Raw genomic sequence first — 18029 nt, forward strand, 5'->3', positions numbered from 1 at the left:
TGCCTTGCAATTTCCTTGGATCTAAGATCAATAGCCAATGAATTTCTGAATCACTGCTTCCTCAATTTTAACATGAGAAAAATGATGCCTACATGAACTATTCTGAGCATAAAAATGAGATAACGTACGTACAACATAACAATATAATCCACAGGAGATATGCTATGATCCATCTTAGAAAACATCTATCCAATGCTTTGTCAATCCACAGGCACTTAAAATCAGTCTAAGACCGTCTTTTTAAAAAGAATTTTTGGAGTTAAATTCTTTTTAAACAACAACAAACAATCTAAAAACACCAGCTGGCACAATAAAATTTATGCTTAAAAATTTCAGATTAAAACTCAGTCTTGATAGTGATTTGTTTTAGATGTTTCTGAAAAACACAGGACCATTCACCCTCTGTTTACAAGATTTTTATATGCTGGAGGGGAACATATTTGGAGATGCCTATTAGATGTCCCAGATATCAGTCACAGAAGTACCTGAGGACGTGTACTTACCGGGTGATATAGGCCTGCTGGAACTTGGAGAAGGTGTGTAAGGGATCGGGCTGGACACAGTGCGAGGTCTTAATCCTTGTGCAGACATCTCATTAAAATACCTAAGAGGAGAGGGGGGAGATTATCAGAACTGTCTGCACTTCAGTAGTTCCTAAGAGACCTCCTATGAGAAAATGTTGGGGGTTCATATTTTGAGGTCAAACTCAGGGTATTTAGAGAGTGATGTACAAAGCTAGGAGACATGTATACAGTGGACTTGGGGGTCACACAGCTCCACCGCTTGGCAAAGTCCTCTCTCTAGGGGTACGGACTAGGGAATTTGGAATGTTCTAGCTCCAGATGGAGGCTTGCCAACAGAGCTGCTCCAGTCAACAGAGAGGACTGGGCTTTCCTTCCTCACACAACAGCTATGTAGAAGTCTACCTCCGCTATCCCAAGAATTAGACACATCCATGCTTTAATGGCTACATTTAAATTATTATTTGAAACTCAAAACCAAACAAGCCCTCTAAGATTTATGTCATCAAATTAAAGCTTAAAGATAATGGTATTCCCATGAACTGGAAGTCAATCATTTACAAGACAAGCTTTGCTTAACAAACAGTCACACGCTAGAATGTAGTAACAGACACTAGCACAGCACATGTACCGCAGCCACACTTGGCCACGCCATTCCTCCTGGATGTGGAAGTCACATCAGACCTGAGAATACTCAGGCGTGATTGTTAGGGAAGTCAGCCTTTATGCTGTGAACAAGCACAGAATGCTGACAAGGAGAGATTTCTGCTTGAGAGACTTCCCAGTAAGCTAACCTTCAGAGGCCATACAGCCAAAGGAAGAAATGGCCGTGTGTGCAGACATCTTTATGCCAGGGAAGATCTCAGTCCTGATTGTCAATCAGTTTATGAGAACATGAACACAGCCATTTCCATGCTGGTTTATTTGGCTTAAAGAAAACCAGGCTCCGAAATTTCACATGCATCTCTCAGCTACCCACTGTTGACTCTTCCTGCCCCTCCAGGGCAGCCCACCGTGGTGGCACCTACATCCTGCTCGGCAATGAAAAACACCTCTTCATCTTTAAGGAATAAACAACTTGGAGACATCTCAAGTTTCCAACTATTTTCTTTCTCTCAAATGTGACATTGTCATTCCTAGTTCAGTATACAATATAGCTGCTCAACTAAGACTACTACTACCAAGTAGTAACTTTGAAAAGACCTTTTTTTTTTTTTTTTCGGTCTGTGATTAAGGAAAATGGCCAATGCTCTTCACTTCCCCATCCTCAGCATCTACTTGGATGCGGCGGTGGCATCACCATGGCGAGCGCGAGCCATCTCCTTCCACATCCAGCAGGATGCGAAGGGAGACCTCTCGGGGCCTGGTTTCCTTTATTTTTCCACAAGGCTCAGAGGACGTGCACACCTTTCGTCATCCATTTCCAGGCTGGACTCGCTCTCAGAGAGCTGCCGACAGAGGGCTTCCCTTCTCTCCATCTCCCTCTGCAGCTTCCTCTGCAGCCGTAAGTTCTCTTCCCGCATGTGGCGCTCCTCCTCCAGATACTGCGCCATCTTCTCGGAATCTGAAAGGCCAGAGCTCTCCATTAGACCACGGCCAGAGCAGGCGCCATCACACCCCCACGTGTACTGTGAAGGCCGCCCAGCAGCAATGCTGAGGCAGCGGCTCTCCCCCACCCCTACCCTCTCGCCCGGGGAGATCTGGATCTAAGGCTTCCCCTTCGTGTTGAAGTTTACCCACGGTTTGCATTTAGAAAAACACATGCATATAAAGCGGCACTCGGAGTGGTTAGGCACCTTCACTCCCACTTACTTGCCTTCTAAAGTGATGTTTGTGGAAGAGGAAATGGTGGAGCTGGAGCCAAGTAAGGGCGACGCTGGAGCCCAGGGGGGAGGGGGCCAGCCAGGGAAATTGCGTCAGCCCTGGGCTCCCCTCGAGGAGGCACCAATTCTGCTGCCCCTCAGCTCCAGACACAGAGGGAGCCCATCAGCCTGTTAGCACACCAGTGAGAACCAGGCTACTAGAACACGCGGTAGGTTAGAATTCTCTTTATAAAAATAGAAATTGACGTAGTGAATAGCTTTAGATGAATATGTCACGTCTAACTTTCCGGGTGTGTGTGACTCTACTTCCCTGACTCATATACAGCCTGAGTCAGACGGCAGGTACAGACCCGTGTGCAGGTAGGCTCCAGGGACGGAGTCCTGCTTATGACAAATTCCTGTTCCTCAGGAGCTGCCCCACTGAGCGAGGCCTCTGCTACAGTACCCGTCTCCTGGACCAGGGTCAATTAGCCTCAGGGCTAGATGGAACCAAGCCAAGCCCATCAGGTTCTCCATACAGAAATCTGAAATGTGGAACTGACATCTTCATGGGGCTCTACAATGTCCTTGTGCTGAATTCTCTGGAGCTTTCACAACCCCCGCCCTTCTGAGATCACTCTGTGCAGGACTGTGGGGTACTTTCTGGCACCATTCCGATTAACAGTAAAACGTGACCACCCCCAGCCCTTTGCTGGTTTACATCTGACAGAATGTGTTGTTACTAAGTCACCAAAATAATGTTAACACAAAATGTAGGGTCAACCCATCTTCTTGCTTCCATCCTTTTTCCCTCCCTCAGCCAATGAACATCCTGGGAAAAATAAAATCTCCACCTATTTCTCATTTCTAAAAAATAGCTACAAACTCAGAGCGGTCATGGTCATGCTAAGGAAACAGTCCTATAAACTATTGCTCCATATTACTAGCCCACTCCAAATTTAAGAAGGAAGGAAGGTGTGGAATGCCACATTGACCACCTCTTCCCCACAAAGTGACCCTACTTCAACTCTCCAGTCCAAATTACTTTCAGTTTTAAGCACTTCTATGAATTTCTGATGTTTTAGCAAATAATGACTTTTGATGCTAAGTATTCAATGACTTCTAAGACCACATCATTACAGAACATATAAAAGTTCTTGAATACCCTTATTTTAGAAATACAAATAAAAATACCAAAATTATTAAACAGTTATGTGCACTAAACACTAAATCCCTCAGTTGTTTTCAATATAACCAGAAACCCTGCTGTCTAATCCAGATGCAAAAATCTCTTTAATTGAAGGCATGCTGGGAAAATATTTACAAAGTACACTTTTAATATAAATGATTTAAATTATTTCATCCCAAATATGCAAGCATGCAGAATTTTTCACTAGCTCTACAGGAAGCACTAGATTGGCCCCTTGGAGTATTATTGTTTCTAGAACAAGAGGGACGGCTGTTGGAGCAAGTTGCCTTTCTTTTCCATAAATAGGAAAGCTTCAGAGAACTGAGGATTTATGAGGCTTCAAGAACAATCATTTAAGAGAAACACTGTCTTTCAGATGCAATCCTTTAGCATCCGAGGAAATCAGCAGGGGAATACTTAATAATCTATACACAAGAACATCAGTCAGCAGGAGTGATGGCTGGAGGACTTTCATGGCAGTTGGGCAATTAACCCAGAAGCTAGAGGACAGAGAAAGCACCAGGCCCAACACCTCTGAGTGTTACAGCGCTAGCCGCAGATGGCTGACACCACGGTATTCCTTGGGTGCCCTCTGCTGGCACACCACCACAATGGATTTCAAGAGACTGGATTTACTCCCATGAGTGAGTCACCACCCTCTCACCCTCTCTCACAGAGTTCCCAGGACTCAGGGGGCACAGTCGATGCTTCCCCCATTTTCAGCCATCTTGGAACACTTAGTCACAAAGTTAGCATCAATAGAGGATGACTTCCAGACAGACTCCAAAGAGGCAGTTCCCATATGATCCAAAGGTGGCCTGTACATTTTGCATCCCTTTCAAGTTTACACTTTTAGAAAATGCTGATGCCCGGATCCTACCCCAAACAAATCTGAATCCTGAGGATAAAGCCTCTCCACTGGGATACTGAAAAGCCCCCAAGGGGGCGCCTGGGTGGCGCAGTCAGTTAAGCGTCCGACTTCAGCCAGGTCATGATCTTGCGGTCAGTGAGTTCGAGCCCCGCGTCGGGCTCTGGGCTGATGGCTCAGAGCCTGGAGCCTGTTTCCGATTCTGTGTCTCCCTCTCTCTCTGCCCCTCCCCCATTCATGCTCTCTCTCTGTCCGAAAACTAAATAAACGTTGAAAAAAAAAAATTAAAAAAAAAAAAAAGCCCCCAAGGGATTTTCATGTTTATCCAGAGCTGAAGAACTATTGGCAGAGAGGTTCAAGTTTTGACACCGCTGAACTTGGAGGGTAAGGAGCCAACTGTCCCAGCAGCATGGCAGAGAGGTGGGGTATCTGACCTCTGGAGGATGAAGGAAAGTCACTAACTCATCTTCTCAACCAATCCAGACCAAATGTGAGCAGCAGGGAGCCACACGCCCCTTCTTCCATTCAGCTTTCTCTGCCCTCATGAAATTGAAATAGCACTTATGGATGCTCCTGTAGTCATCTGCAGTCTCTTCAAAGACCAAATAGTGCCGTAGGAAGAAAGTTATGGGAATGAAAAATTCTTCCCCAATTTCTTCTAAAAGTTTTGTCTGGGGCATAAGTATACATGAGAAAGAACTGTAAACTGACAGCACTGGAAGAAGTTCAGAAAGGGGCTAAAAGACATCTGTCTGACACACCAAAAATTCAAAAAATATCCTAACATAACTAGTATTTGAAAACTGATTTGTTTTCATGAAATATATGTAGTGGTTTTCAACCCGAGGTACACATCAGAATTCTTTGTATTAAAACAAATGGAGGACCAGGTTGTACTCCTAGAGTAAGCCCAGAGTCCTGTATGAGGTTAGACAGAATAATGGACCCCCAAAAGATGTCCACATCCTAATCCCTGAAGCCTGGGATTATGTCACCTTACATGGCAAAAGGGACTTGGTAGCTGTGACGAAGTTAAGGACCTTGGGGTGGGAATTTATCGTGGATTATCTGGCTGGGCCCAAGGTAATCAAAGGGTCCTTGTAAGAAGGAGGCAGGGGAGCAGGAGTGAAAAGATGCAATCCTAGATGCAGGTAGAAGTGATGCCAATGCAAGAAGGAACTACGACCCAAAAGTACAGGCAGCTTCTAGAAGCTGGAAAAAAACAAGGAAACAGAGTCTCTCTAGAGCCTTTTACCAGAAACCAGCCCTGCTGACAGCCTGAGTTTAGCCCAGTGAGAGATATCTTGGACTATAGACCTCCAGAACTGAAAGGTAATATATTTGTGTTGTTTTAAGCTACTAAATTTGCAGTCATTTGTTACAGCAACAAGAGGAAATGAACATTGTTTTTTAAAGGTTCCAAGGATGATCCTGAGTCACCATCCCAGATGCACTACTGGACTAGAATCTGCAGTGAACTTTAGAGAAGACAATGTTAAGGTATGAATCACCAAAACTTTAAATGCACATTCACGTGACTCAACAAATCCACTTCTGGAGTTTCTCCTGAAGATGCTCTTGCTCAGGTATCAAATGTGTGGACACAGATGTCCACTGTGGTTGCAGCATCACAACTGGTGTTAACTAAATTATGGTATAAGGTATCCAAGGGCGATGTACTCCAAGATCCCATAGTGGATGCCTGAAACCAAGGAGGGCACCAAACCCTACATATACTAGGTGTTTTCCTCAATATACACACCTATGATAAAGTTTAATTTCTAAATTAGGCACAGTAAGAGGTCAACAAAGTAATAACAAAATAGAACAATTTATAATAACAGTTATAGCTACATGAAGTTGTCTCTGTCTCTCTTGTAAGGAGGGCAGGCCACCCAAGATGGGCCACTTTGGCACGAACATTATTTTGAAGTAAAAGCAATCCAAACCCAGCAGATTTAGGAAAAGCTCTTTACCTTCCCCTCCAATGCCTGCTTGTACCAGAAAGAGAGCTATAAACAGAGATTCCTCTTTACCTAAGAAACTTCTCTACATAATAGGGCTTTGTTTTCCAAACATCTCCTCTCACCTTCCTCCTGATGGTCTGTCTCTCCTTTGTATCTTCAGAACCCTCCTCCCTTTGTCCAAATAAGCTTCATGTTGCCTGTAGATTTCCCATACGTATGCTATTAAATTTGATTTTCTCCTGTTAATCTGTCTCATGTCAATTTGATTCTTAGTCCGACTAGAAGGACCTTGAAGGGCAAGGGAAGGTCTTCGTCTCTGACACTCTCAAAATATCTTACTGTGCGTACTCACCCTTCTTGTGATGATGTGACATGATAAAATGCCTACATGAGGAGATGGAAGTGAGGTGAATGACACAGGCATGTGACATATCATCAGGCTACTACTGACCTTCTGACGCTAAGTCAGGAGGAGAACCATCTGCCTCTGGACTGCAGTTGACCACAGGTAATGGACACCACGGGAAGTGAAACTGGGGGTACAGGGGCACTAGTGTATCCACTTAACCAAATACCAAGCATCCTTTTAGAAAAGGAGTAAGACATCTCTATGTATTAGCAAGGAAAAAATTACGAGATACAGTAAGTAAAAAAAAAGAAAAATACAAGAGTGTGTTCATTGTGCTACTTTTTGTATAAAATAAGTTTATCTGGAAGAAGAAATAAATAAAAACTGTGTAATTGTGAGACCTGGGTGGTTGGGGTCAGGGGTGAGAAGGACAGCTACTTTTCCCTGCATACCTTTCACTACAAGGTCTATTCAGACCCACATGAGCAACCCAACTGCATAAACAGGAGAAGCCCAAGCAAATACACAGTGACCTAGGCAAGTGTTCAGAAATCTAGTTCCTTTGATTTCTAACTCAACATCTTGACCTTTTCCAAAATAATCAGTATAAATTTTTAAAGCATTTATTCCTCAAGTATGATGAACAGATGTTATCTGATGCTAAAGTTTAGTAGTAAGGAAAATAAATACTATATTCTCTGCCTTAATTCCCCAAAAGTACATTTGTTACTGCAATCTTAGAAATGAACATGGGGCAGAAGATTAATAATAGTGCCTGATTCTGGACCCTCCTCAAATTATTTGATTTTCTATAAGTATTCTAAACTATTTGCCTTGTCCCACTATAATACTTTCAAAAATAATCTATTCCAGGATGATAGAAAGATTTCTAGACACATGTACTGGTAATGAAATACAGTATGGATTTGATTTATGCAAACTCAATGGTAAATACTGGTAAAATCCTGTAGCTGGGAAATGGATTAATTCTGTACTCAGAAGACCAGTGAAATCAGAGGCTACATACGCTGTAACTGAGCGGCTCTCAGCTGCTTCTTCAGCCTCTCCACTTCATTCTTTAAAAACCTGATGTGGCGCATCATGTTTTCTGGAGAGTCTATCTCCATGGAGATGTCTCTAGGCGACGGGGGCGCAGAGACCGGCTGGTCTAATTTCTCCTGCAGGATTCTTCAGTGAAAAGAAAAATTCCAACAATGAAAAACAGTTTGCCTTAAAAGACAAAACAACCTACTAGCTGGAGGGTTTGTTTTAATAGCAAACTCCTGTAAATCACCAGAATTCACAGGGTTGCCAAACTCCTCTGCCCATTTTATATCTACTTCTGAGCTCCCTTACCTAGTAGGATCCAGTCAAGGTCAAAAGGCAGGGCTGTAGGATCCACCCTTTTTTTTCTTTTCAGGGACCACTGATAATTAAGCATCAGCGAGAAAGTCTGCAATGTCTGCTTCTGCTTATTATGCCTGGCATAGAGTAGGCACTCAGAATTATCTGCTACCTAAACATTCATCATATTGATTTGTACGGTTGACTGAAGAAATTTCACTCAGTGCTGGTGAAACTTACAAACTCCATATTATGAACCCCCTTGGAAGGTGGCTTCACATAGACTCCACTTCTAAAATTCCCTCCTGAAAAACCAATCCTAACGGCATGACAAACTGGACTGAAGGCCCTTTACTTTTGGCCATAGCAGAGGCAAAAAGATAAAGAACAAAATAAAACCAAAATCACTGGGTTAATAATTGGTGGTCCCACCTTCTCTACCAATTATCATTAGTTTGAAGCACATGGAATGTGAATATTCAACAACTTTTGACCTACAGATGATAATTTCATATTACTCAACACAATACTCTGGTACTTATCTATACAAAACCTCCAGCTGCATTCTGCAAAGGAAGGCAGACTGACAATGGACCTCCAAGTCCCCTTTTATAAGCTGCTAGGGTTTTGGTTTGGTTTTTAACTTTTTACCTTTAAATTTGCCCAAATGCAAACTGTGAATCACCTTCAGGCCTGCCCTTGTTGAGAAAACTGGTATGTTAAATACTGTAATGATCCCTGCATTTATTATATTAAGTAACTTTTAATAATTCAATTTATTAGTACCACTACAATAATGCAAAACAGCCAATTCACCTACAGCTTGAATATTTCCCCCAGGGATAGAGCTCCATTTTTCACTTAAAGACAGGACTATATTTCGCAAATTTAGAGATGAACTCAAAATAACTTATGGATGTTCATGCAGACCAAATAGTTACGGCAAAAGGACTCTGGTTAGCAAACAAAAGATCCTAGTGAAGTAGCTTAATGAACATTTTTAAAAAACTCCCTTTCCATACCCATGAACACATCCCACATACAGAACCTCCCTGCCATGCTTCAAGCCCTGCTCCATCACCCCCGCAAAGTACATAGTACTTAGAAATTAGGGCCTGACAGTGTTTTGCATAAAGGGGTTCAAGAAACATTTGCTGTTGAATGACATTTCACATCCATGTACCTACTTTTAGCACAATTCCTAACCTTAACTACATCAAGTTTTTTACAGTAAGTTTTAAAATCGATAATTTTCCTGTTAAAATCTCAGCCTTCCTCATGAAATACATTCTAGAGATGTGTAATCATTAACTGTACACAATATACATCCTAACCACTTTAGAAAACTGGGGGAGCCAGTTCAACAAGGTAAAAAGTTGAAATTGCAACCATCTTTCAAACAATTTAAAGGTGAAAAATAGCACCTTAGCTAATCTCTTCATAGCCTTTAACCCCAAATGAAAGGAAATTTTACTGGGACGCTAAGAGAGAAATATAAAGAGGTGACCAGCATGAGAAGAGTTCAGAAGGCTGTCAACACTTTTTTGGTTTGGCAAATTAATGAATGAGTGCATCACTCAGGGCATCACAATGCCCCTTCTGTTATCCTTGTCACACCCAGCTCAGCACCCCAGACATGCACACACACACCGTACTGAACAGCAAGACTAAACAAACCGCTTTTCAGCTTCAAGTTTGTCCATCCTTTTCCAGAGACGATTAACTAGTGCTTCTTGTTCTTGTTCCAAAGTATTTTCAAGGTCGATCTTCTCTCGTCTCAACTAAAGGAAGGGAAAAAGTTTTACTGAGAATAGTAGGCCATTTAAACCTTGTTAATGAGGTTTTTTGATTGGACCATTAGGACCCCCTTGCTTGGAGAAATCTGCAAAGAAATGGCCAGTTTCCTGGCACAGACACATTAAGTGCATCTAGTTCTTAAACTACAACTGAGAAAACTGAGACAGGTTCACTCTTTGATGTGAATGCTTCATTGCCCTCTGGTACATGAATCACCCTGCTTGTTTCAGCATTTAGTCAAGACACACAAAAATCTTCTTTAAAGAGGGTCTGGGGGAGCTGTGCTTACCACTCACACCAGGATTTATCTGGGTCTGTCCCCCCCCCAGGTTCTGCATGTAGTTAAACCAGAAAGGTTATATTACCATGTATATAAAGAACTCAAACACCTCAAGACAATTCTACATACTGGTTAAAGGATGCACAATACTAGTAACTTCTGAGGAGGTAGGGAAGAGAAAGATCTGATTTGGGGGAAAGTATGCAGCTGCAAAGGAAACCCCCAAATGCACTCTACTCCATGAAAAGAAGCAAACATGGAAAAATTCATTTAATCAATCAATACTGGGAAATATGCGAATACTGTGAACAAGGCCACTGGCAGGGAACCAAAAAATCAGAATTTTCTGCCCTTCATGACACTTACATTTTAGTGGGGGCATAGATAGTAAGTGAAATAAGTTATATACTTTGCTGGAGAGAAAAAGAGAGATGAAGAAATACAAGGCTGGCAAGAGGGATAGAGAGTGCAATGCCAAATTTCACAGCCACAGTAGAGGGAATGTGTTATATCATTCTTACACTTCTCTACATGTTTGAGATATTAAACAATTGTAACAGATTTTTTTTTTAAGAGAGAATGGCTACGGTACTGCCCCTGTGCTGTCTCTTCAACCAGTAGCAATTCATTTTTTCAATCACCGAGTCAACAAATTATTTCTGATTGCACAGCTGCAAAGATGTCCTTAGCAGGTCACAGAGACTCCTCACTGATCAGAGGTCCCTGTGTACACAGTAAAATGAGACCAGTACCATGTATAAACCGTAGACTTTTAAAGCAACCAGAGCAGATCTTATTAACAGTGAATAAACCAAGATCACATGGTCAAATGAAAATACAGCTTGGAAATACCTTCCCTGCATGGGGGTGGGGAGGGTGGTGGGGACTCAGAACAAGTCAGAAGCATTCTGTGCAGTGAAGCTGGGAGCACGCGAATGCACAAATGCTCTTCGGAATGTCAGACACTTTCAACCTGCAGCAACCGGGAGAAACCCTGGAGCAGCTCATGGAACCCCTATTAAACTGCGTGATTCTCTGCACTCACCACATGTTTAGCCAAGCTTTGAAGTACAATTTACAGCCATTTTCTTAAAGAAACAAAATTCCAAGGCATTTACCCTGTAAGGATCCTGTTCCCATGTTTAACTAAAAGCATTATAGAGAGTACTTGGCAAGCAAGGAAAATTTCAAGCTAGGAATTGTTTTACCATAGGGATGCCTTGTAAACTTATACCAAATTGCTTTTAATTTTAGAGTAATCATGCATAATGCTAATCAATAACTCTGAAAAGCAAAATCAAGACAAAGCTGTCTCTACCCATGTACAACTTACTAAGCATGTGGCTGTGAGCAGATCCTTATCCACTAAATGAGAAGCCTGGCCTACCTGACCTGTGTGGTCCCCTCCAGGACTAGCCACTGTCATTCTCTGTGAGGCTTAAGATGGCAGCTGTCTTCAGTCTGAGCCAGTTCAGCTCCAGACCCTTAGAGATGGGGGGAGCAAGAGAACCATCTAAGGCCATCCTTTCATTTCAGCGCCAAGAGACCACTGCCCTGGGAGATCGTGTGACTCTGGCAAAGCGATATCACCAGGATAGGAGTGGGAGCAGTCACCACGGTGGCCAAAAGAACTGGGTCCCGTCCAACCCTCAACTATGGGGATCCTGAAGGGAAAGTAAGATTTAGGGTAAGTTATTCTGATTTGCGAGCCAACAATTCTTGGGAGCAGCAGAGCACAGGGTAGTTTAGGAGTCTGACACGATGCCGACACAGGTAAGAGAGCGGGAGAAACAAGCAGAAAAGGTACGTGAATCTCAGGTTCTTTTCAGCACCTACTGGTTGAGCTACAAGTTATCAATTTACTGCCTTCAGTGAACCAAGGCTTCCTGTGAAAGCTGGGTTTGCTGTACCAATGCTCTATGAACTTACTTCCATGAAGCAGACGACACAGGAGGCCCCGGCTCAGCGGCTCAGACGCAGGGGTTTCATTACACAGGCGGGCAGTGCTGTAGGAGTCCACATTATCTTTAAGCCTTAGAAAGGGTAGGGTCTTTCGGGGTTTTTTCAGTTTTAAAAAATGTCAACTTTTCAATAAATGAATTATGAATGAATGAATGCTTTTAAAAAATTAAAAATCTCAACTTTTCTGCATTGCTGAGGAGCTCTGACACTAAAGGGCAAAGAAGTTAGAGGAAATGATATTATCAGGGTTAATTATGATTATGATTAATACTCTCTTAAGTTCTGGATCAGAGTTGCCCTTCCACCTCTTGTCTAATTCCACAACCTATACATATGGAGCCAGAGCATGCATACACACCAGCTCTGCCGATTCAGACAGAAGTAGATTTTTCCATGCTTGCACTGTCCTGATACCAGACAGTCCTCAAAACTGACAGTGTATGTTGAGTTTACAGAGTAGGAAGTCAGAGAGTCTTGCCTGAATGGAAACATCGGCCCAGTGACACACTGCTTTCCTTATGCTGGTCTCTAACTGTCATCCTCTCCCCAACTCCTTCCTAGTAATACCTGAGGGCTTTTTACATTCAGTGTTCGTACAACAGGCGCCCATTCATCTATTGCCAACATCAAATGCTCGGGCAAACCCAAGCCACTCTGACTGCTGATTCTGCGAGCACTCAGCACCAATGGATATCACGGATTTGTATAATACTCATTTGGAAGCCTGCTTTATAATTAAGTCAGTTCAATGGACTGCCAAATTCTTTTATTCTCTTCAGTAGCTCTCCTTTCCACTGCAAGTTAATTAATGTCAGACCAGGAGTTCTTATTATGTTCCCAAAATAAATATAGAAACTTTAGTGGATAAACTTTGAGTATAATAAATCTAGCTGGCTCATCTGAATTCACAGCCCATCCTATCTGTATCTTCTCAGTGGGCAGATACTGACCCATTACCAAAAAAGCAAAAGGTAGGGGGTGGCCGAGAGATGGCTCCAAACACCATCACACTTCTTTCTCACTGCAGCATTTTCTGATTTAAAGAGAACTGGGACACTGGGGGCAGAGGTATGAGAAAGAAATGGTTAGCCAAAAAGCCTCATGAGAACTTCAGCCTAACCATCGTGTTCAATCCTAGAATCTTGGAAGGTCTTAGTGAACTTTGTTCAACCTATATTAAAAAGTTTTAGTCTAACAATATTATCCTTGTTTCCATGGGAAAATATATTTTGAGCCCCAAACCTATGGCTTAAAAAACAAATTTTGGAAGGCAGCCCATTACAACTAATCCAAGATAATAAAAGAGAGGGAAATGCCCATGAAATAAGAGCTATCATACAAACAGAACACAGACACACAGTTTGTTACAACATACAGGAGAGGGTAGTTTAGGTGGTGACAATGTAAGGAGAGTACCCCATGTTTAAAAAAGAAATCACAGAGTCCTCTAAGACCTATCTTAACCAACTCTTAGTTGACTAGATTTTTTTTTTCCTAAGAGAGAGAGATAAATCCTAAGAAAACAAGTGGGTACTATGGATTAACACAACAATCCCCCCGAACTTTCCAAGTTAGGTAGTATCTGAAGCCTATTGATAATTTAGCCCAATTGCCAATCAATTTGTTATATAATACCATTATAGATGTTCAAAGTGGTGACCCTGGAGATACAACAGAACCACTTGGGAAAATAACAGTAAATATTCAGAAAATGACTAAATTACAGTAAAAAAAAATGTATTTTTTCAATGGCTGAATGTTTGTGTTTCCCCCCCCCCCAAATTCATATGGTAAAGCCTTAACCACCAATGTGATGGTATTTGGAGGTGGGGCCTTTAGGAGGTAATTAGGTTTAGTTGATGTCATGAGGTCATGACCCCCTTGATGATGGGATTCATGTCCTTTCTAGAAGTCAAGAGAGACCCTGAAGCTTGCTGCTGTCTGCTCTCCCCACCACATGAGGATACAAGGGAAGTGGGCAGACTGCAACTTGGAAGAAGGTCCTCATCGGGACTCCATCACACCAGGATCCAGATCCAACCTCCAGAACCATGAGAAATGAGAAACAAAGCCAGTCTATGTTGTTCTAGCAGCCCCAATGGGATAAGACCCTTTTGTTTCTACTACAAGGAGTAGAGCCAATAAAAGATCTCATCCCATCCTACTTTGCCAATACATTCGAGTTAATCAAGGTTTTACATAGACATAGGAAAGAACAGGATTCATGAGGGGGCTATTAAAACAGATCAGGGGCAACTCACATGAAAGGAGTTGAGTATAATAATACATCATGGTCCTTACTCTGTGGCAAAGCCTTGTTCGCAAATTAAAGCAACAGACATGGAGTAAAACTTAAAAACACTCTGTTAGTGCCTCTCTTGGTGTCTGTTCAGGCAATCACTGGAATTTTGCTCAGCCCTGACAATGCTCCTCCTAGGTGGAAGATATCTGACCCTCGCCTTCTGAAGAAAAAAAAATTTTTTTTTTTTTTAAGAAATCGAACTGCCAATTTTTATTACAGATTTTATTACAGATGAGTTAAGACAGGTGTTCATAGACCACAGAGCCCCCAGGTACCTATCTGATTAACCAAGCTGCAGGCTGGTTTCAAAATTGAAACCAAGTTCTAGGTCATCACCACTGCTAGTGTAATGCGAAGCCAAATAAGAACCGAGGGAAGCTGGTCACTGAAGAGCAACAAAAAAGGAGAGAAAGGCTGCTCACTTTTAAGTCCAAGAAGTCAAAATCACAAGTGAAAAATCTATGTACATCAGGAATATACTGATAGAGGAAAAAAAGGAAAGAGATGTTAAAAAAAAAACATAAAGAACTATACAGCAAGATAATTAGGGCTGCCCCTTGGGTGAACAGAATATTGGTGATAATTTCTCTTCCCGCCTTTTCCTGCTCCCACCCAATTCTTTAATGAACACTTACTATTTTTGTAACAGAAGAAATTTAAAGATGTCTGATCTTAAAAGCAAAAGTTCCCAGTACAATTTAACAGTACATCCATTAACTGAAGATGATAATTTATATATACAAAATCCAGAATTAGCCAATAAAATCTGAGGATAATAGTGAAGTGTCAGCTATTTGAAATACTCTGAGAATTTTCCAGATAACCCAGAGTCAACCTTTTATACTACAGCTTCCAAATATATTTTCTCAAAGACTTCTCCTATAAAAATTAGATTTGTTTTCTGATGAACTGAACTTCAGGACAATATTAATATTGCATCAATATTAACATGTAAAAATGACATTATTTCATCATTTTACCAGTTTAATAAATTTTATTAAAGTTTAAAACTTTTATTCAGTGATGTTGAGAAATGAAGGCCTTTTATGAAAAAAAAAACACACACACACACAGAATTATTCAGATTTATATGGTTTCTGGACTTAAGTTTTCATCACTTAACCGGGATAATATACAAATTTGCATAGTGGGTAAATAATTCTAGGGGACTTTAACATAAGTACCATTGATGGAACAGGGTGTACATTCTTTTGCTACATCCAGACTGCAGTGGAGAAGACCTGGGAAAGAAGTCATAACACAGTGTATGTTGTAGATACAGTATCACATCAGTGGCTACCACCAGTCCATTATCTAAAATAAGCTTCAGAAAATAACATTAGGGAAACTTCTCTTGATATGCTTTATCCAAAATGGAAGTTTCCATGAAAAGTCATTACTGCATCCATCCCACTTCCTTACGCAGAGATGTTGGATTTACTTAGACATTCATTCATTAGCCATGCATGTTTAGCTAAGGAGAATGCCCTTTCTAAGTCATCAACCAAATTACTGCTCTGGTCATAAACAGATTTCATGCATTTCAAAATCACAAGCAATGAGAAAGCCTGAGTACAGTACTCTCTGGATGTTACTGCCCTTACGGTAGCATACCAACGGACTTCAATTTAACTGGCGAGAGTTTTCACATACATACATGCATGCATGACCAGAAACACACACTGTTGGATCATGGGGAGGTATCTCTTTCCTTACACAGGAAACACATTTTGAATTTTTTCCCTGCCACTATGTAACAACATTTGCACCAACTGATCCACATGGCAGGTGTTATCTGATACTTCAAAATAAAGTCTGACAAGATGAAACACAGTGCGTTTTTCTACTTAATTGAAATGAGATCTAGCAAAGAAATTCTGAGGGATTTTTCCCCCCATATCCTGCAGAAAGACTTCCTTATCTGTGTCCCTGACAGAACTCAGAGTTTACTTTCCCAAGTCTGGAGTTGGGACCTCTCAGTTGGCTTCATGACATCCTTGGCTTCATGACATCCTGTTTTCTGGATTACAAAACAAATCAACTGAAAAGAGAGCCCACTGATGCTTCCTTTGACTACTGGAGGAGTGCCCCCAGCTTGCTTGCTTTCAAGGCACAAAATTCCACTAATTTTTCAGTTATGCTTTTTCCCAGCTTTCCCAAATAAGCAGTAGGTAAGATGCTTGTACCCAGGCTTCTCAAGCAACCCAAACACCCTCAAGGATTTGCTACAATCAAATTGCCACCCAGCTAACTTCAGGATTTACTATGATTATGTCTGGCTGTACCCTAATGCATTTTGCATAAATGTGTAGGCACAAGTTATTATGTTTTATTTAAAAATAAAATAAAATCAGGGTAGCAAATTGTAATACCCTACAGTTTTTTTTAAAGGAAGAACAAAGAAAAAAAAGGGGGAAGATGAAGAAGAAATATGAATAGTAGTTATTTGAGGGGTGGATTGTAATCCAGGTAATGTTTTTATCATTTGTGTACTTCTGTGTCTTCCAATTTTTCTTGAAAGAGCAATAGATTATTTTCATATAAACATTTAATTAAAAACTCCCATGATTTCCATAATTTGAGATTAGCACTTGAAATCAAATTTCAAAGTATGCAGTGGTCACTAAATTTCATCTCTTTAATGGAAGTAAACCCCAAGTAACATGGTTGTTCTTTGGGGGGAAAAACGGCACACAGAAATCAGCAGGTACTACCCAGATTCCTCGCACTGCAAGAATCTGTAAGGGCAGCAGTTAGTGTGAATGGAATTCTAATAGAACCCAGTAGGGCCACATTCCCTGTGAATTTTAAAAATACCTTGGCTCCACAGCAACTAAAAAAAGATCAACCAAAGATGCAAAACTGGTTTGTATTTTGAATGAATTATTTTGTATACAAGTAAGTGAGAAAGGCCATCTTGTATCCTTGACTAAGAGCAACTATTCTAAGAGTTGGAAACCTAAAACTTTCCTTTCTTTCTTTAAATTTTTAGGGAGAGAGAGAGGGAGGGAGGGAGGGAGGGAGGGAGGGAGGGAGGGAGAGAGAGAGAGAGAGAGAGAGAGAGAAAGCACACATGCTCAAGCAGGGGAAAGGGAGAGGGAGACAGAGAATCTTAAGCCGGATCCACGTTCAGCATGGAGCCCAATGCAGGGCTCCATCCTATGACCCTGGGATCATGACCTGAACTGAAATCAAGAGTCAGATGCTCAACCGACTGAGCCACCCAGGTGCCCCTCCTTTCTTCCCAACAGAATTTAAAATACACTAAATGTGTCCTTGTTTCACTTAAAAAAAAAAAAAAAAAAAAAAATTAAATCTTGTCCTAAGGATTGAAATGCATCACTCTAAACCCCAGCCTCTGCATTTGCTGATTACAGATGGTGAGAGACACCAGGATAAGTGGGTGTCACCTCTGCAATGATCCTGTAAGCTGGGGTCTTGTCAATCCTCTGTAAGCACCTGATGCTGCCAGGCTGAAGGTAACCACTGAGGCCTACAGCTACGTGGTTGCCTTATGCAAAATGCTGACTGTAAAGATAAACTATGCCTTCAAAGACACCAAAGATGCAACTCCTTCTCTTTCCTTGCCCAGCAGCAAAGAGGAAGGATTCAATTTCACATCTTCTTCATGAGCTCTCTTCTCTGTCT

At 41.5% G+C, this 18029-nt stretch overlaps 1 protein-coding gene across 2 annotated transcripts in view; it reads right to left on the reverse strand.

Annotated features, from left to right (window-relative positions):
- The window catches only part of CCDC6 (coiled-coil domain containing 6), a 109752-nt gene that overhangs the window by 16013 nt on the left and 75710 nt on the right, over nucleotides 1-18029 (reverse strand). For both annotated transcript variants that reach the window (XM_003993958.6, XM_023240459.2), the window contains exons 4-7: nucleotides 9718-9821; nucleotides 7724-7884; nucleotides 1929-2085; nucleotides 504-604 (exon numbers count right to left, since the gene is read on the reverse strand). In XM_003993958.6, coding sequence (XP_003994007.3) covers nucleotides 504-604; nucleotides 1929-2085; nucleotides 7724-7884; nucleotides 9718-9821 — 523 coding nt within the window. The remainder of the gene's footprint in view (nucleotides 1-503; nucleotides 605-1928; nucleotides 2086-7723; nucleotides 7885-9717; nucleotides 9822-18029) is intronic.

Source organism: Felis catus, chromosome D2 (genome assembly GCF_018350175.1).
Source record: "Felis catus isolate Fca126 chromosome D2, F.catus_Fca126_mat1.0, whole genome shotgun sequence".
In the NCBI taxonomy this organism is placed as follows: Eukaryota; Metazoa; Chordata; class Mammalia; order Carnivora; family Felidae; genus Felis; species Felis catus.